Source organism: Danio rerio, chromosome 4, assembly GCF_052040795.2.
Source record: "Danio rerio strain M-AB ecotype USA chromosome 4, GRCz13ab, whole genome shotgun sequence".
In the NCBI taxonomy this organism is placed as follows: Eukaryota; Metazoa; Chordata; class Actinopteri; order Cypriniformes; family Danionidae; genus Danio; species Danio rerio.
In genome coordinates this window covers 7,336,382-7,358,613 of record NC_141024.2, presented here as the reverse complement: position 1 = coordinate 7,358,613, position 22,232 = coordinate 7,336,382, and the positions used below count along the sequence as shown (strand labels likewise).

Sequence of the window (22,232 nt, the reverse complement as noted above, 5' to 3'; positions counted from 1 at the left end):
TAAATAAATAAATAAAAAACAATGCAGCTGCTTGCCATCGGGACAGCATTAAGATCCAATAGCCGACCGCTTTCTCTCCAAAATGGTGGAATCGCGGGGCTGTTGCTGGGCGCTGCAATGGAACGTTCTATTGAGTGTCGCCTCTTGGTGATTCTAAGCTCTTTGGGACTAGTTTCTTACACATCTCATCCTTTTGATTTGTATTATGTCTGCTGTAGGCTGTTTACTTTGAAATAAAATTACATCCTTGGCACAGTGCTATAAAACTGAAAATGAGGTCACACACCGCTCATGACACACCATGACATGCCACCACGCTTTCAAAAATTGTAAACATTGATTTCCATGAAGATGCATAGACTGCAATTAGACATCTTTGTGTTACTTATTAACAATTATTCAAAGTATGTATGAAGCAAAAATTGTGACAGTTTTCCAGAAAAATGGAATATTAAATGACTTGTTTTTTCGACTAGGAGGTTGATTGTATGTAGTAAAGTAGGCATCTCATTCAGAAAGATCTGAATAAGGGTTTAGAGAGAGTTATAACCTAACGGACACCTCCTGCTCACCATTTTTACTTGTTGTTAAACTGACAGATGGAGGAGTGTGATTAAGTATGTTAGCCACGCCCAATACCTCAGATAACTTAGATAAATTAATTGAAAACAATCAGGACGTGCATTTTCAGATTTCAATTTTAGATTACAAGTGCAAACTATTTTTTTTTTTCTTAATGACATGCGCAGATGAAATGCTCACCAGAAAACTAACAAAGTGAGCTAACAAAATCATTTTAGATTTGATTGCATGTGTACTTTAAACACCATCTGGTGTTCGACCAGTTTAATAGGCTCAAGATCTGTCTGGAACTACTTTAGTTGCATCTGAAAACAACGGCACACCTTAAAATGTTAATCAGCCAATCAGAATCAAGCATTCATCATCTTGTAGTATGAGTGAATGTTAAAAACATCAGTCTGTTGTTTGTTACTCACTGGAACAATGGCGAAACTCAAAGCGGACGTGAGAACCTCGAAACATGTCGACAGGGATCGGCAGTTTGATTTGCTCTGCCCATCGAGGGCTGTTGTTGTGGTAAAGCACGAAGGTGTGATATTCGTCTCCACCCGGCTCACCCGAACCCACGGCCACAAAGCCCTGCAGACACAAAGAAGAGAGAATCAACACTGTGTTAAAGGACACGGAAAACCACAAACCTCTTTCCGCTCCATCTCCTTGCCTGTTTAGATCAGCCAATAGTATATGATAGACTTGAATTATCTCTAGTGTCAGTTTATATCACCTCTTTTGTACAAGAACAGAACTTTGCATTGACTGCCCAGCATGTGTGTTCAATAAGATTCAATCAAATGATTAAATGTGTTTTGATGAAGGGTTAGTCTGAACATCAGAAGAATAAAATACTGTTTTATAAGCATAAAGACACGGATTTTATGCACCTTAATTTTAATTTCTTTTTATCAAATACAAAGAAAACATAAAAAAAACACTTTATCTGTCGCACTTTGTCAATTTGTGTCTGCAAATTATTATTACACTACATGCTCTTAAAGGCCATTTCCTTAAATGATTGTTTTTCTTCTGCACTGTGCAATTAATGTCCAACTGAATATAATTCACATTTTTATTAACATGCATGCTGAAGGTTTTTAACAAAAGGATCTCCTTATGCTTGATGCACTTGCCTTATACACAACACTATCCCCTGGTTTTACAAACAAGGTTTAAGGCTAGTCAAGATTAAATTGCATGTTTGAGCTGCCTCAACTCAAAATAACTTGCATGGAGATGTCTTAAAATACGTCAGTGTCATTTTTTTTTTTTTTTTGTCTCCAGGTATGCACCAGTAATATATTTTTCTAAGGTAATTTTATAAATGTGGTTTAAATAGGCTAAATTATCTAAGGCCTAGTCCTGGCTTAATCTAAGCGCTGTTTGTGAAACTGGTATATGTAATGTCATTTTAAATTACTTTCATATCTAGTTCTGATGTAGTATCAGTTTGTTTTTGTATTAGAGCTGCATGATGTTGGAAAAATCGGACATTGCGATATTTTGTTTTGCTTTGATATATTGCAATATGAATAGAATTGAATAGCTATATTTGACAAGATTTGAATAATTGGGATCAACTGGAGTAATAAAGTCTTTTTTTAAGAAGTGCGTCTGCGTAATAATGATCATACGACAGAGGATAGTTTACTGTGGAGACGAAGAGTATTTAAATACAACAATGTAAAAATCAAAGGTAAAAATATCATGGTCATTGTTGTATAAATATTCTTAAACACTATTATAAAATAATATCTTTATATTTAATAAATAATCTAATCCTGTGATGCGACTATTGCAGATACAATGTTAATCAAAGGCGGCAACACCAAGGCTCCAAAAATACAAATTTATTCAATTAAAAAGGCTGACACAGAGCGTGTAACCTTTCGAGCCACCCGGCTCTTCATCAGACTATTGCATTACTATTGCAGATACATACATTGCGATTCAGCCCCTGTTGAGACCTATCATTGAATTTTAAGGAAAGTGGACACAAACCTTTAGAATCTGTCCGTCTGCATCCAGTGCGTAGATGGTGATCTCCACGTTTCTCGCCACACTCTTGCCACCCTTCTCGAACTCGCCTTTCTCCAGTGTCATGTACAGATCGTTTCGCATCTCACCTTCAAGAGAACAAAATACAGTACATGAGAAAAAGGAGTTTTATATCGATACAACCTTTTGAACCATCTCTGTGTAGATGGCAGCTGTAAACCTAGTGATAAATGAACAATAATATGTAAAAGATAATGTCAATTATGTCTTTAACAATATAAAAAGACTATTATTATATAAAAACTATTATATATAAAATCATATATAAAAAATAGTATTTAAAACATACAAGCATACATATATATTTATATATACTTTTTATGCAAATACATAAAAATATGTTAATGTTAATATTTTGCAATGTTACTTATTTGGGGGAAGGGGAGAATCATATTAAACAGCGTTTGCATGTGTGTAGTTTAAACAAAAACTAAAACATATAAAACCAATGTGCTATCTTCATTTGAAAAATAAACAGGTTCATAACACACATTTTTCCAGGTAACTAAGAGTTAAAAATATGTTAAAGGTCCTGTGAAATGCTTTGAAATGTGAATTTTCACACTGTCAATGTTTCAATTATGCAATCTCAAACTAAATATCAAGAGGGGGTGGGACATTGTATGGCTCCTATTTTTAAACCCAGCCAATAGTGTTTTGTATTATCACCCCTCTGCTAGAAAGAGGTTGAGATCAAGCCTATCAAATGAGAAGCATCCTGAAGGGGCAAGGCATGTCTAATACTACTACTACTACTACTACTACTACTACTACTACTACTACTACTACTACTACTAATAATAATAATAATAATAATAATAATAATTCCTTAAATTTATATAGCACTTTTCTAGACACTCAAAGCGCTATACACATTGGGGGAATCTCCTTATCCACCACCAGTGGGCAGCATCCACCTGGATGACGTGACGGCAGCCATATTGCGCTAGACCGCACACCAAACCAACACCACTTTCGGCAGTAACCAAGCTTTCCCATGTGGTCTCTCATCCAGGTACTGACCGGGCACAGCCCTGCTTAGCTCCAGCTAGCTGCTGGCTATACTAGAGAGGTTTCGATTGGTCAAGATTTGATGAGAAACTGCCGATTTGAGGTAAAGTGAATAAAATCTTTGATCCATTTAGGCGGAAATGACAAACTACAAGCACAAGTGCAATTTGGTCTCTGTTTAGATGAGAACTAGCTTATAGATATCTTAAATATGATCTTGAATCGCCTCTAAACTTGGATCGAACCTGCAAACAAACTGCCATCCAGATCCTACATCAACATTTGCTCTAAGAGTGCATTTCCAGCATGGATTTTCAATGTTAAAATGAAACAATGAGTCCCAATGGACGCCTTTGCATGGACAGTATAAAATCGAATATGTTTTGACAATGTTTATTGATTTTCACATTGTTTGCTCAGCAGAAAAAAAAACCCACAGACGAAGATTCAATCTCAAGTGTTTCAGTAATGAACTCTTCTCTCAAGCTGCATGATTTTGGAGTATAATTTTCTGAAGGTTTATTACTGTAATGCTTTAAATGTTAGTATCATTATGACAGGAGAGCACAAACACACTAATATGAAGAGGTCATCCTTCTTAAATGTCCCCAGCAGGTGCATCCTGCAACTCACATTAAGACCAAGTAAAAAATGAGCGCCAAAATCAGCGTCACCTTTTCAACCAGACAGGAAATGCACAAGACATGCATCAACACCAACACCACAGATGATACAAATGCACATTTCACACTAAAATTAAATTTAGCACAGCCGCATTTCCTCATTGATAATCATTTGGCTTCATTTGTGCACATGGACTGCAGAAAATGCTTGTCCCATGCAGGGGGCTCTGTAAGTGAACTCTGGGTCACATTTTTAAAAGCAACAAAGGGGACAAATAACACTCGAGTGCAGAGCGGAAGAAGTGTGGGTTCCTGAGTATTTATGTAATGCCGATTTCAAGAGCGTTTTGCCTTTGATGAAGTGTGAAATGTGGATGTCGGCAGAGTTTCAATGACTAAAGTGCAGATCAATAGAGTGATTGTCCATTTCAAACTAAAGGTTCAGATGGTTTAAAGGTTCAAAGGTTCTGCACTACGTGTAACAAGAAGTCAGTAATTTCAGTCTCATCTCAGCACAACAATTTTTGTTTGTTTATTTATTGCCACATCAGCAATTTATTGATATTTCATGGCAAGATCGATGTGCATAAAAACATTGCATGATATTATTACATGAACTTCATATTTCAATAGGAGATGATAATTCATTCATTCTCCTTTGGCTTAGTCCCTTATTTATTAGGGGTCGACAACTACTCCACCTTTTTTTACACAGTAGATGCCCTTCAAGCTGTAACCCAGTACTGGAAAACACCTATAAACTCTTAAACTCATACATCATGGCCAATTTTGTTTACCTATATCACCTATTCACCTTATTCTTCGCAGACGAGCGGATTAATTCTTTTTTGGCTCGAGACTTCCAGTCTCATTCAATTCCATTTATTTTTAGACATTAAAAAACTGATCGTTTCGCTGTTTGATGTTGCAAACTGATATTTTCTTATTATATTATTCTACTTGGTCTGTATAGTCATGCAAACATTTGTTTGTAGAGCAAGTAGTTTGACCGTTTTCTCCCGTTTATTATTCTAAGTCATTTCTCCCATGCCAATACCACATGTCTTTGGATTGTGGGGGAAACCAACGCAAACACGGGGAGAACGTGCAAACTCCACATAGAAATGTCAACTGGCCCAGCCAGGACTCGACCCAGCGACCTTCTTGATGTGAGGCAACAATGCTAAACACTGAGACACTCATCAAAGTGTTTTCATTATAAAAAAATCTTGTCTAATTCAATTAAATTAAATTCAGCTTTATTTGTATAGCGCTTTTGCAATGTAGATTGTGTCAAAGCAGCTTCACATAAATGGTCATAGTAACTGGATCAATGATGGTGATGTTTTATACTGAGAGCTGCTTGACAGTAATTACATATTGGTGGTAATCATTATTCAATAAAAACAAATGAGTCAACCTAGAATGACCCATTCAGCATCTGGTATAAGCAGGCTGTTCTTCTCTGGTATTAAAAATACAATTTGAAAAGTGTCTTCAATGTATAGTCAGGTTTTTGCACAAGTTTGCATAATGCCAGGTTTTCATTGGCTGCCCATGATTAAATGTCCCTCATATACTTCAGTGCTAGAAGAGTTTTGTTCCACATGATGAGTTTGGAGATGCCACGGTAGCGCAATGGGTAGCACGATCACCTCACAGCAAGAAGGTCGCTGGTTCGAGCCTCGGCTAAATCAGTTGGCATTTCTGAGTGGAATTTGTATGTTCTCCCCGTGTCTCCCCGGGTTTCCTCTGGGTGCTCCGGTTTCCCTCACAGTCCAAAGTCATGCGCTATAGATGAATTGAATAAACTATATTGCCCGTAGTGTGTGTGTGTGTGTGTGTGTAATTGCAAAGGTGTATGGGTGTCTCCCAGTGTTGGGTTGCAACTGGAAGGGCATCCGCTGTGTAAAACATATGCTGGCTAAGTTGGCAGTTCATTCCACCGTGGCAACCCCTGATTAATAAAGAGAGTGAGCCAAAAAGAAAGTGAATGAATGAATGAGTTTAGATCTACATGTTGGAAACTGGTAGCTATTGACATGAAGTGAATTAAACGCATTAAGGGTTAGAATGACGTAAGTAAATGCTGTGCAAATAAAAAAAAAATAATAAATGATTTATTGGTGTCCAATTATTAATTATCAAATAAAATAATTAATTAAAATTATATATATATATATATATATATATATATATATATATATATATATATATATATATATATATATATATATATATATATAAATTAAAACAAAAGTGTTGCCACTTTTATAATTATTTTATAATATTATTATGAAGGATTTAAGCACATCCGCAAACAATGTGCAGTAAGAAATAAAAATCTAAGGGATAGATCAAACTTTTTTCTTCTTCTTTTTGGTATGACCATATCATCATGCACATAAACATGCTCAATATATTTAGATTTCAGATGGATGTATGCCTAAAAAAAAAAAAACAGGAACTTTTAAAGTGTGTGCGCGCATGTGTTTATGTGTGTGTGTGTGCGTGGTCCTATTTCAAGGCACACTTCAAAACAGCAGTGGCCAACTAATGGCCATATGACAGTTGCTGTGGCAACAATCAGATATATATATGAAACAAACAAAGTGTGTTTCCTAAAGATGCGCACACACACAGAGAGAGAGAGAGAGAGAGAGAGAAAGAAAGAGAAAAAAATCAGCCTACAGCATAAGACTAATAATAAACCTGGCCGCCATAAGGCACAGTTACTGCCAGTGACGGCGCATTCATCCAGGAGGCAGCAGACAGGCTGCTTGTGCAACCAAAACATCTGGGTCAGTCATGGAAAGACGGAGGGTGAAAATAGTCTCAGAGGCGCACACACACACACACACACACACACATACATACACTGCCCGATGCATACCACACACAAAAAAGGCAAGAGCTTCGCAAACATGCTGGATACTTTGATTGATTGCTCAATTTCTGGGAGTCAAGGTACAAATAGCTGGTGTGACGTACTGAACACTGTTTCCAGCTCAGAGCCTCTACCACTACATTTAAGTATAGAAAACTGTCTATAAATAGCCATTTATCACCACTGTTTAGTCAAATCACATATAACAAGCTAGAATTTTACATAATCATGCTGTTCAACACAAACATCTGGACTTTCATACCTCAGACACCTATATACTGTATATATATATATATATATATATATATATATATATATATATATATATATATATATATATATATATATATATACACACAGTATATATCTAATTCAAATGTTGACCACTGTATATTGGTATGGGGAGGTCAGCCTTTTAACAGTGAGAAACATTTTTCTCTGCTCTGCATATTAAATAGCAATATCAATCATTAAAATAGATGATATACGTACACCTTTGACCAGCCCTATAATGGTTCATACCACTGGGAATGCATCATCTTGCCAATCATTCTATGCAAGAAAAACTTGAATGAAAACTGCAGATCAATAAATTAATAATTAATATACATCATAATTGTTCGCAGGTCACTTTTCTTGTGAAAAAGGTGTTTTTATCTACATATAGCCTGAAAGTATGTCAAAGTCAAATTAGATGCATAGTTTGACCTACAGTAACTTCTGAAATAGCTGATCAGAGTTTCTGTAGGTCAGAATGCACTAAATATCCCTAAAACTTTAATACGTTTTATTAATAATTTAGATGCGATTGAAATAAATACAGTGATTTTATTCACTAAAGCATGTTATATACAAAATAACATTACCAAAAAAGTTGACTTCCCCAATCGTCAATGTATAATCGCACCCTTTACGTATTTATGCTTATTGTAAACGTTCATTTGAGTATCGTTGAATTTCAGGTTACATTTTGTCATTATGCAATCTTAAAATTACCGTAGAATATTCAGTCATGTACAATTGCCAGGTGTATTAACTATACATTACACTCAAATTTTGCTAAATTATTAAAAGCAATTAAAGAAAAATAAAAAGGAACATGGAGGAAAATTTAGTTTAACCATTTATAAAAGATGAATCACTGTCTGGCCATCTGAGATCAGGCATGGATATAAACATTACAATCATGTTTTTCCAATAGTATTACAGCACACTGAGAGCATATTAGTACTCTTTGTTGTTCATTTTTGGCATCACATGATGTCACACTTATCAAGAAAATGGTTAAACTAGTGAGCTTATAAAAATAGCCTCAAATTTGTAGATCTATAAGCAAAAATCCAGCTCACCTGGCATGATGACATCTGAGAAGCCCAGCTTTTTGGTGATGGACACTCCTCTGGTGAAAAGCACCATATATTCTCTTCGCAGCTGTTCAATGTCACCGTGTAGCAGCTGGAGCGCCACTGCCAAACCTGAATTGAACACACACACACACACATTAAATTCATATTAATTTTTAAACAAGGAGAGCATAATATGAGCTAATTGAGTGTGATTATTCACACTTTTCTTAAATCCTAATTGATTGCTAATGAATGGACCTTTATGGCAAAAGACTGACACTGAGAAAACTGTGCACCTGCATATGATGAATATTCACAGGTATTCACTGGAGAGGATATGAATATTCATTAGGCAGCTATGAATAAAACAATCCTCCCACATCATACTCTCTTATTTTGAGGGGAAGTGATGGTGAATGTCAATCTGCTGTCTTTTTATTTACTACGGATGTTAACCAGATAAAATCTGGCAGTGTTTCTGGAAAGATGAAACTAATGGAGAATGGAAGGAAAGAATAAAGGATGGATGGATGAAAGTAATGAACAAGTGATGAATGGATGGAAGAAATGAATGGATGGAAGGAATGAAAGAAATTGAAGGAACAGACGAATGGACAGACGGATAGATGAAACCAATGAATAAGGATACAATGGATGGATGGATGAATAAATGAACAGACAAATTAACAATATATGAATGGATGAACAAACAAGTGAATGGTTGAATGACATTAAATGAATGGACACATAGACAATAGATAGATAGAAGGAAGAAATGACTGAACAAGTGAACAATGAATGAATGAATGAATGAATGAACGAACAAGTAGACGACATGATGGATGATGAATGATGGATGAATAAACAATTGAATGATGGATGGTTGGATGAAGTTAAAACAAGTTAAGAACAGATGGATGGATAAATGAACAAGCAAATGATGGATGTATGACTGAATGAACAAAGTAAACAATATACAGTGTAGATGGATGGATGAATGAACAAACAATGTGAACAATGGTTGGATGGATGAATGAACAAGTGAATGGAAGATTGATGAATGAATGAATGAATGAATGAATGAATGAATGAATGAATCAATCAATCAATCAATCAATCAATCAATCAATCAATCAATCAATCAATCAATCAATCAATCAATCAATCAATCAAAAACAGATGGATGGATGGATGGATGGATGGATGGATGGATGGATGGATGGATGGATGGATGGATGGATGGATGGATGGATGGATGGATGGATGGATTAAATGAATGAAAAATTGAAAGATGGATGGATGGATGAAATGAACAAGCAAATGATGGATGGATGGATGATTGGATGAAAAAAGTTATATGGATGAATGAACGAACAAACAAGCAAATGGCTAGTTAGATGAAAGGATGGATGAAATTACTGAATAAATAAATTAATAATGAATGAATGAATGAATGAATGAATGAATGATTATGGATGAATGAACAAGTAAGTGAATGATGGATGGATGAATTAAATGATTGAACAAATAAAAGTGTATAAATATATGAAAAGAATGAAAGTGAATGATGGATGGATGGATGCATGGATGGATAAACAAGCAAACAATTTAATGAATGAACAAGTGAATGATGGATGGATGGATTAAATGAATGAACAAGTGGACAATGGATTAATCAATGAACAAGCGAAGGATGGATAGACGAATGAAATGAACAAATGAATGAAGGATGAATGAACAAACAAACGATGGACAGATAGATGAAAGGATAATTTTCAAAAAGTTAATATTACAAACATCATAATCTTAGGAAATCAATTAATTAAAAGTCACTTTCATCCATCTTTAAACCAATCGCTCCTTCATTGGTCTCAGATTTGGAGAAAAGGGAAACTCTAGGTAAAAAATCAATCTGAAAGGCCATCAGTGAATGACAGTACAATGATTTAGCAAGCATGCAGCTCTTAATGAAGCACTGAGGTTGATCATAAACTGGCACAATCTCAATAGCAGCGGCTTCATGTTGTATAATGGCTGTTTGATGGCATCGTGGTAGAGAAATTCTACTGGAGAATTATTCAATTACTGCACTCCTACATAGTCTCATTAATCAATCAGACAGATTCAGAGCGTGAACATGGGAACTGGGCCAAACAAAAGCTACCTAAATAGAAATGTTACGCCAGTAGAATGTAAGCAATTCACAGCAATTATAAGACAATGATTAATGCAACTTTCCATGCATGACTTGCATTCCAATGCACAATGCAATAGGAATTTAAGTCACTATATTTTAATGATGATCCAGTTCACTCTTACAAATAAAATAAAATATCAAATAAAATAAATTAATTAAAATAAAACATTTATTAAAATAAATTGAAATAAAAAATTAAATAAATAAAAATACTTTAAATAAAATTAAATAAATTAAATAAATTAAAATAAAAAATAATAAAATTAAATTATAATAAAACTAAAAAATTAAAAATAAATTAAAATGAAAAATTTGTTAAAATAAAAAAATGTTAAAACTAAACAGAAAAAAATTATAAAAATAAATTAAAATTAAAAATGTAATTAAAAATGAAATGAAATGTAATTTTAATTAAAATAAAATAAAAATTAAATAATGAATTAAAATTAAATAAAATAATAAAAATATATTAAAATAAAAAAATATAAAAAATAAATTAAACTAAATTAGAATAATGTAAAACAAAAAATTAAATAAAAAATTAAATAAATTAAAATAAAAAATAAATAAAGAGTAAAATTTCTATTAAAATATATTAAATGTAAATAAAAAAGAAAAATATGACATGGTAAGTAATATATATATATATATATATATATATATATATATATATATATATATATATTATATATATAACAATAAATTAAAATGAAATCAAATAAAATATGCATTTATGAATGTTGAGGTTAAAACTAAAATTATTTTTTATATAAATGTTCAATAGCATGTAAAAATACTCTTTAAAAGTTCTAAATTAAGCGCAAGTACTACATGAAACATTATTTAAAAGTTCAATTAAAGTAAAATGTAATTACTGCTCCATTAACTTTCAGTCCATTATGATAATCACCCTGATGTTAAATAAGATCCCATTTCTTTTGTCCTGTTCAGCATAACTGATGTGGTGAGAATTAAACCTCATAGGAACTGCATTGCTTATTAATGAGCATCATAGTAAAGATGTTATCTTGCCTCACACCACATGAGCAAGAGTTTAACAAACCGCACTGAATAATTTCATACATTAGCAGAAATTAGATCTTCATTCACTCAGATTAAAATCTTACACTTAGCAAGATGTTTTTATGAGCATACTGAGCATTGTCTGAGCAAATAAACGACTGTGACGGTCATCATAATTCATTTATTCACTGCCTTTGGGATGTGTGGAGATCCTGCGTGTGATTGTGAGCACTTTACATGAAAAAAATGCAGAAATTGCAAAATAAAAGCTGCAAATCCACCATCTGGATTCTTCTGCTTCTTTATGCTTATATCACTTTATCCTTCCACAGCCGAAATGAAATATATTAGCATGTGTAGCTGTTTGGATAAGCCACCCTGAGGGTCTTTTCATGCGCCTTCAGATCTGAAATTATTTACTTGGAGTCATCATGCAAATGAGGTTTCTGAGCATCTTTACACGACCAGAGCCAGATCCGCTGGCAAACCACGTACACAAGCTTTATTGATGAAAATGGGTGTTTAATTTAACACCCATTTTCATTTAATGGGTGTTTAATTTGATTTTTTGTTTGATTCCCTCAAGTCCACTTATAATGTTTAAGAAACTTTCATAAATCAAACACTTGATTCTTAACCGAGTTTTTCATGCTGTTTTCAAGCCTGACCTTCAGAATTAAGGTCTGTTTTGTTACTGTTTCTACAAGAAAATGTGTGCAATCTTTTGTTATGTTATGCCTATGCTTTAAAAAATGCTGGGTTTCACACAATTCCATCATGTTGTCCCAAACACATACTTCCCTGCCATTGAGTTTTATGGCAATCTGTGTTTTAGGTGTATTACGGTAGGGGAAGCCCAAACACATGAGTGAGTCCTGAGTGAGGTACATGATGTCAGATGAGAGAGAAATTTGAGAGAAACTAAGATCGTTCATAAAAAAAATAAAAGTTATACAACCTTCATTTTACTTATCCCCTACTGTTAATTTGTCTTGACAAGAGAGCAAAATAAAGAAGCTTTATTTTTATGATTTGTGTCATTGTGACAGATTGCACACCTACAATAGTGTGCCAACAGCCGGCAGCTAACTCTCTGCAACTCTCACATGAAGCTAAGCAGGGCTGCGCCAGGTCAGTACCTGGATGGGAGACCACACAGGAGAGCTGGGTTGCTAAGTGGTGTTAGTGAGGCCAGCAGGGAGCGCTCAACCTGTGGTCTGTGTGGGTTCTAATGCCCCAGTATAGTGACGGGGACTCTATACTGCTCAGTGAGCGCCGTCTTTCGGATAAGACGTTAAACCGAAGTCCCGACTCTCTGTGGTCATTTAAAATCCCAGGATGTCCTTCGAAAAAGAGTAGGGGTTTAATCCTGGCCAAATCTGCCCACTGGCCTCAGTCCGTTATGGCCTTCTAACCCTCCCCATATCCTAATCGGCATAACATCAATCTGTCTGCTCTCCAACAATCAGTGTGTGGTTTGCGGTCTGGTGCAAAATGGCTACCATCGCGCCATCCAGGTGGATGCTGCACACTGGTGGTGGATAAATTTATTTTACAAATTTATATATATATATATATATATATATATATATATATATATATATATATATATATATATATATATATATATATATATATATATATATATATATATATATATACATATATATATATATATATATATATATATATATATACATATATATATATATATATATATATACATACATATATATATATATATAAGTATATACACATATATATATATATAAGTATATACACACACACACACACACACACACACACACACACATATATATATATATATATATATATATATATATATATATATATATATATATATATATAGCTCCAACCTGCCTCAACACGCCTGCAAGGATGTTTCTAGAAAGCCTAGTAAGAGCTTGATTGGCGAGCCCAGGTGTGTCTGACTAAGGTTGGAACTAAACTTCGCAGGACACCAGCCCTCCAGGACCGGGTTTGGGCACCCCTGATTTATACATTTTTAGTTTATAATTGAAAGCAAATTTCTGGGAATTATCACCACAACATCAGTCATTTTTAATTGCAAAGAAATCACAAAAAAAAATCATTAAAAACTAGGAGGGTCTGTATATATATTTTTAAAAAAAACTTCCCTTGCCTTATGTGTTATCCTTTTACACATCCAACTTGACATAAGTGACAGAATCTCAATGTCTTATTACCTGTATTGGATCCTGAAAGGTTGTATCTGGAATTGACCTTCTTAATAATGTTGTCGTGAATTTGACTCCAGTCGCTCTCTGTGTTGCAACTGTAAAATAAATCAATATAATAAACAACAGAAATGAGAACAAAAGCACTAGATTGAGTCTCAGAGACACAGATATGAAAAGAAGCAATCATATTAAGAGGACGGGACGCGAGCCAGATGATAATGCGACTGTGAAGCACAAACATCTAGAGCTGAACACATCTGTCTGCCCGCCGGCGCAAAGTAGGACACACTGTTACTGACTGCTCAGATTTACAGTTGTGCTTCAGACAGCAGCTCTTTAGATTAAAACCGTCATACTTTGTTGTGTACAAACACAGACGATTACTTAAATCTGAATGTGGAGTGGAGAAATCAGATCGGTTTCTCTTTAGTGATTAGCCAGTGACATTTATGACAATACAAAACAACAAATTTTGACTTCAAACATGTACATAATGATTGATTGATTGATTGATTACTATTCACAATCCAGGTAATATTAGTCTAAAATAGATAAAAATAATCTTTATACTGTACTGAATTTATTAAATGCATAAAGAAGCAATCTTCTAAACATAAAAAAATAACAAATACAAACCATTTTGACTTCAAGCATGTATTTATTTATAATTATTTACTCGTGTGTTTGCTTGTTTTATGCCAAGTCATGATCTATAATGAACGATTTTCATGGAGATAATTATAATACATATACTATACTGTTTTATCCACCTATATCCACATCCACCACCCTATATCTATATCCATCTATATTGACATCCATCCACAAATATAAATCCATCTACAACCATCCATTTATATCAACATCCATCCCTATCCATCTATCTATACCTATATGCATCCATCCATATATAAATATATATTAACATCTACATCCAACCATATCTACATCTATATCCATACATCTATATTAATTTCCATCAACCTATATAATTCTATTTATCCATCCATCTATATCCATACATCTATACCTATATGCATTCACCTACATATACATATATCTATACCTATATGCATTCACCTATATATACACATATATCTATACCTAAATGCATTCACCTATATATACATCTATACATGTACATATAAACAGATACATCTATGTCCATTGTCATTACCCTATCTAAATATATCTATATATCTATCTATCCATCCATATCTACATCTATATGCATTCATCTATATCTATACCCATCTATATTTATATCAATGCATTAATCCATATATATATCTGCAACCATCCATCTATCAACATACATATACAGTGCACCCATCTACATCTATATCTACTGTACATCCACATCCATCTACATCCACATCAATTCATATCCACACCCACCTATATTTATATCCACCCTATCTATATCTATATATATATACCTATATGCATCCACCTATATATATCAATATATATCTACATCTAGATCTACTGTTCATCTACATCCATCGATATCTACATCTATATTTGTATTCATACATCTATATCCCTTTTCATAGTCCTATCTAAATCTATCTATCTATTCATCCATCCATCTCTATATCTATATGCATTCACCTATATCTATACCCATCTATATCGATATCTAGATCTATATTAATCCATCGATCCATATAGATCCATCTATATCTGCAACCATCCATCGATTTCAACATCCATATACAGCACACCCATCTAAATCTATATCTACTGTACATCCACATGCATTTATATCCACACCCATCTATATCTATATCCATACATGATCCATCTAAATCTATCCATCCATCCATATCATCTATATCGATCCATCCATAAATATGCTTCCATCCATATATATCAATTTCCATCTATCTATACCTTTATCCATCCATCTATATCTACATCCATCCATATCAACATCAATTAATAGCTATATCCATCCATATCTACAGTCATCTATATCTACATCTATAACTGCATCCACATCCATCTATCTATCCATCCATATCTATATCTATCCATCTATATCTAAACTCATTTATATCAATCCATCAATCTATATGCACATCCATTAATCTACATCTACATCAAACTATTCCATCCATATCTACAGGCATCTATATCTACATCTATAACTGCATCCACATCCATCTACATATATCTATCTATCCATCCATATCTATATCTATCCATCTATATCTAAACTCATTCATATCAATCTATATGCACATCCATTAATCTACATCTACATCAAACTATTCCATCCATATCTACAGCCATCTATATCTACATCTATAACTGCATCCACATCCATCTACATATAACTATCTATCCATCCATATCTATATCTATCCATCTATATCTAAACTCATTTATATCAATCCATCAATCTATATGCACATCCATTAATCTACATCTACATCAAACTATTCCATCCATATCTACAGGCATCTATATCTACATCTATAACTGCATCCACATCCATCTACATATATCTATCTATCCATCCATATCTATATCTATCCATCTATATCTAAACTCATTCATATCAATCTATATGCACATCCATTAATCTACATCTACATCAAACTATTCCATCCATATCTACAGCCATCTATATCTACATCTATAACTGCATCCACATCCATCTACATATAACTATCTATCCATCCATATCTATATCTATCCATCTATATCTAAACTCATTCATATCAATCCATCAATCTATATGCACATCCATTAATCTACATCAAACTAATCCATCCATATCTTTATCTATCCATTGATGTTTATATATCTATACCCATCCATCCATCCCTCCATCTGTCCATTCATCCATTAATAACAGGTTACAATAAATAGTTGTCATCATTACATAAATCCATTGATGAAGAAAATAAAATGAAGTTGGCCAGAAAACCTCAACCGATCTCACCAATCAGGAGTAGACCTGTCTGATTTCACAGTCTGGATGTATTGGGTATAGTGCGCTATGTACTGAATATGTTCACTTACGCATAGACCTTCAGCAGGTGGTCATCTTTAGAGTCGGCAGTGAGAAGATCAGCAATACTGACCACAGCACAGCCGAACGGACGCCTGTATTGAACATTACACAAATTTTTCTTCTCTCCGGCACCCATCCTGCCTAAAACACACAACAAACACAGACAAACAATCAGTACTAGATCACATCATCAACATCGGTAATTTAGAGGAAACTAAATCAACTTTTTACCGATCCTAATGATGTGGACGACGATATATACGTCTTTTCTCAGGTCACTACTTCCCAGATCCTGAATAAAACAGCACCGATAGGTTCATCAACCCTAATTATTATGCATAATTACACTGGGAGTGATTTCAGCTCAACACTCACCACAAAAAGTGTGCATTGTCTTTCAGTCTTCTCTGGAAACTTGGGCAGACCGTTTTTATTGAGTTTGACAAAGAACCTTTCACTGCAAAACAAAGAGAGAGGGAGAAAGAGAGAGATGTGTGTTTAGCTCAAACACTGAGCTCATTCTGTGCACATGCAGTTTAAAAACAACCAGATCTCGAGAAAGTGCATTTTAAAGGCTGTGAGGAGGAACAAGTGCACGAAAAGGTGCAGTAATTTGCCTAATGAAACAGTAATGGAGAAGTTTAAATTCAACAACTTTATTAATCCCACTAGGTGCAATTAAATTATGGCAGTTGCATCATGCACAAACACATAGAGACAAATCACTTACAAACAATATAAAAAAAAAACAATCCAGCATGCTTCATAATAAATTCATAAATAATGCTACTCAAAAAAAAAAAAAAAAAAAAAAAAGCAATAAGGAAAGACCTATGGATTAATAATGTAAAACTTGCTGAAATGTAAGGCCCTATTGCCGCAGGAACAAAGGCAACATGTAATTATTCAATACTCAAACATGTATAAAAAAAAAACATGTAACAAATAAATAAATAAATATCAAAACAAAAAAATTACAATAAAATAAATAAATTTAAAACAACTGAACAGGTCAAACAAAACCTAATTTAACATTGTTAAAAATAAAATAAATGTTAAGAAAACTTGAAAAGCCCCCAACATTAAATTTTTTTGAGCACTAAAACATGTTCAAAACAATACAAAACATATTGGAATAAAATAAAAGATTTTCAAAATATGTTTGAACAACAACAAAATTAAGGTGAAGCAAAACAAAAAGATCAAAATGGGACAAAAAATGTTCTGAAAAATCCAAATGTGGAAAAAAAGAATTCAGCCAAACACGTTGAACCAAAACTGAAAACATAAGACCTTAAAGGTGTGGTCCACTACGATATCATATTTCAAACTTTAGTTGATGTGTAATATACCTCAGTGAACATAAACAACATCTCTGCATATAAGATGCTCAAAGTTCAATGCAAAGGGAGACATTGGCTTTTACAGAGTTAGCTTAGCAAAGCCTACAGCGAACGAACTTGGGGGCTACAAAAAAAAAATACACCGGGTAAATGATGTCATAAACCCTTAAGGTTACGAGCATACGCTCCACACAGCCAAGGGGCATGGCCGGAGGTGCTGAAATGTTATAGCAGAGATGCATCCTGGTGACATGTAGCCGATCCGCGAATCACAGCACTAACTGTTAACTGACCAATCAGAGCCTCTTGATGGAGGAACTAGGAGATATGATCGTCATTTTCATGTTAGCTGAGTAGCTATATATAACTATATATAAGGTAAGATATATGGGAAAATAGCACGTTTTTCACAAATAAAGCATGAGCACACATTGCTTTGCACTCTGTAAACACAACCAAGCCTTAAAAATATACTCTGGACCACCACTTTATTTAAATATTTCCCAAATAAAAAAGTATTCAGCAAATAAAATTAATGTAAATATAAAACATTAGGCTCTCAGTACAACTGCAGTTGCCCACCAAAAACATAATCCACTTTCATGACTTTCACAGCTCCATGACAAAACACAAGCTGCCCTATAAATGCATCCCGACAGGAACAAAAGCTGGCAACAGCAAATGAAACAGAACTTCAAAATCCAATGCCCTCAGGAAAACACACGTTCATGCATTGACTCGTATAAAATCGGCCCTTCACACAAACACCATGTAATTAACTGAGTATTGTTGTGATTTCAGTGTCCTGTCACCACAGACAGGAGCACAAAGCCTGCTTTTGGCCTTTGACACACAAACACAATTGCTTTCTGAAGAGCGGTTTGTGGATGTTTTCTTCTCAAAATGTGTGAAAAAAAAAAAAAACAGTCCAAACAAAAAAATATTGTTGAAGCTTAAAAAACACGTAGGAACAACAACAAAAAAGAAAAAAAAAACATGGTTGAAAAATACAATATCAAAAATAAAAGTTGTGAATAAAATAAAATAAAATGTGCTTAAAAAACTAAATGAGTCATGAAAACATTTACATTTACATTTACATTTAGTCATTTAGCAGACGCTTTTATCCAAAGCGACTTACAAATGAGGACAAGGAAGCAATTTACACAACTAAGAGCAACAATGAATAAGTACTAAAGGCAAGTTTCAGGTCTGTAAAGTCTAAGAAGGGAAGTGTTAGTAGTTTTTTTTTTTTTTTTTTTTTTTTTTTGTACAATTAGTGTGATATTCAAAGAGGCAATTGCAGCTTAGGAAGTGAAGTGGAGACTAAATAGTTGAGTTTTTAGTCGTTTCTTGAAAATAGCGAGTGACTCTGCTGTTCTGATGCAGTTAGGGAGTTCATTCCACCAACTGGGCAGATTGAGCGTGAGCGTTCGCGAAAGTGATTTTTTCCCTCTTTGGGATGGAACCACGAGGCGACGTTCATTCACAGAACGCAAGTTTCTGGAGGGCACATAGATCTGCAGAAGTGAGTGCAGATAAGAAGGTGCTAGGCCATGGAGGTGAAGGTGCTAGGACATGTTCAAAACAAGCCACAAACAAGACATGCTGGAAAAACACGTTCAAAAATAAAATGTAAAAAACTATGCTTATTTGAGACAAAGATTAAAGCAAACCAAAACAAACAAAAAGAGTGAAAGAAATGTTTAAAAAAATTACATTTAGAACTTAAAATAAAATGTTTAAAACACCAAACCAGGGGTAAGTACAGGTGGATTACTCAATTAGCTGGATTTGGTTATTGACGATTTGAAGTTTAATAAAAGTAAAAAAAAAAAAAAAAAAATATATATATATATATATATATATATATATATATATATATATATATATATATATATATGATATTAAAATATTAAAAAAAAAAACATATTCAATCTGCACTTCGAAATAAAAGTATAAAGACTGTCCTGGCGTGGTTCTCCCCAAGGGGTTCAAAGAGAACATTTTATTAATATGGACTTGTTAGATACAAATGCATACTATTTAAAGGTACAGATCCAGCTTTAGTACAATTTGTCAATGATAATAGAAAACATGCACAGTTATCAACAGTTTTTTGTTTGTTTGTTTTTTTAAAGGAATAATAATTTGTGCAGTCATGCACATGTTTAAACAGACAATAGCCTATGATGGTGATTTGATACCTTCACCAATATCAAAATGCTTTTTTGATGTAGAATTAATTTAAACAGCCAGTTATTATGCTGATTAATCTGATCTAAATGTAAAACTAAACAAATTTATAAATGTTCTTGACACATGAAAGTGTAAGCCTGCAGCCCACAACAAAAGTTATGGCGTATTACATTTAACAAACTTACATATTTACGTTTTCTATGAATTTTATGTACTTTTTGCTTACATGGATAATTAAATATTAATCAGATGATGTCATTACGCTGCTGTGCCGTCAGCTATTTGTTGCATTGCTGATCATGATTTCGAGGATTGATAGATCAGTCCTTTATAACACACAAAGCAATCTCAGATCAGTTTATCCAGATATTTTAATCTGATTCGCAAACTTGTTGAAAAACCAAATTAGCCAGAGATCAGTTATCAAGATTAAAAGATCCAGGACCTGCCAAATTATCTTAGATCTTTTAAGTAAGAATGGACCCCAGGACAGAAGAAAATTCTTTAAAGCAAAACAAACTACAAACAAAAAATGCTGTGAAAAAAAGAAAGTTTTAAAAAAGAAAATGTAAAAAATATATGTTTAAAACAAACCAATAATGAACCAGACATGCTGTGAATAGACATGTTAAAAGAAAAAAAATGGAAGAAAAACATTGAAATGAAACAAAACATTTCAAATAATAAAAAAAAAATGCTTTCAACAAAACAGGTCGGAAGAAAATACACCACGAACAAGACATGCTGGGGAAAAACACATGGTAAAAAAAATAAAACATTCAGATTGAAAGAAAAAAAAAAACATGCTTGAACTTGTTCAAAGCCAAACAAACCACAAACAAAACATGTTGGGACAAAACATGTTCAATAAAACTAAAATGAAAAAGAAAACATTCTTTTAAAACAAAACAGGTCGGAAGAAAGCATGTTCAAATGAAAACATGTTTGCAAAAACATGTTTTAAAAAACAAGTAGTAGTATAAAAAGTAAAAAAAAAAAAAAAGAATATATATATATATATATATATACATATATATATGTATATATATATATATATATATATATATATATACACACACAAAAAACATTAATAATAATAATAATAATAATAATAATAATAATAATAACTAGACAGTAAAGTTCGTCACAACAAACTTTGAGGCTGGCTTGTCAAAGCCTGTTGGCAATAGTTTATTTAGTTTTAAAACAGTTTAAAAAAGTATAAATAGCATGTTAGTAGCATAAAATATAATATATAATAAATAATAATAATATATATAATAATATATAATAAAAATTTATGAACATTGAAATATATAACCATTAAAGTAAAAAAAAAAAAAAAAACAAGTAGTATTAAATCGGCCCTTTAATACACAAACATTATCAGTGTATTTGTGATCTCAGACTCCCATTAGCACGGACAGCAGCACAAAGCCCGTGTTTAGCCCCTGACACACAGATATGCAGGCCTTTCTGAAGAGCAATCTCTGGATATTCCTATGGGCTGATATCATGCACACATTTCCATAACACACACACAGACGCACCGCTTTCTTTCACTCTCACCCCGCACATGACAGAGAATTTGATATTTCCTCCCTTGATGTGGGGGATTATAAAACAACTAGTTGAAATGGGAGCGGGATACGACCCCCACACCTCTGGATAAATCGACACGGCTGGAAAAGTGATCCCTGCACGTCTGGGTGGATAAATAAA

The 22,232-nt window shown here is 33.4% G+C and overlaps 1 protein-coding gene across 10 annotated transcripts in view; it reads right to left on the bottom strand.

Annotated features, from left to right (window-relative positions):
* The window catches only part of dock4b (dedicator of cytokinesis 4b), a 158,497-nt gene that overhangs the window by 71,350 nt on the left and 64,915 nt on the right, over nucleotides 1-22,232 (bottom strand). For all 10 annotated transcript variants that reach the window (XM_087247539.2, XM_087247543.2, XM_087247540.2 and 7 more), the window contains 7 exon segments: nucleotides 17,344-17,425; nucleotides 17,200-17,260; nucleotides 16,977-17,109; nucleotides 13,950-14,038; nucleotides 8,505-8,630; nucleotides 2,578-2,702; nucleotides 999-1,161 (listed from right to left, as the gene is read on the bottom strand). In XM_087247539.2, the coding sequence (XP_087103665.2) occupies nucleotides 999-1,161; nucleotides 2,578-2,702; nucleotides 8,505-8,630; nucleotides 13,950-14,038; nucleotides 16,977-17,109; nucleotides 17,200-17,260; nucleotides 17,344-17,425 (779 nt within the window).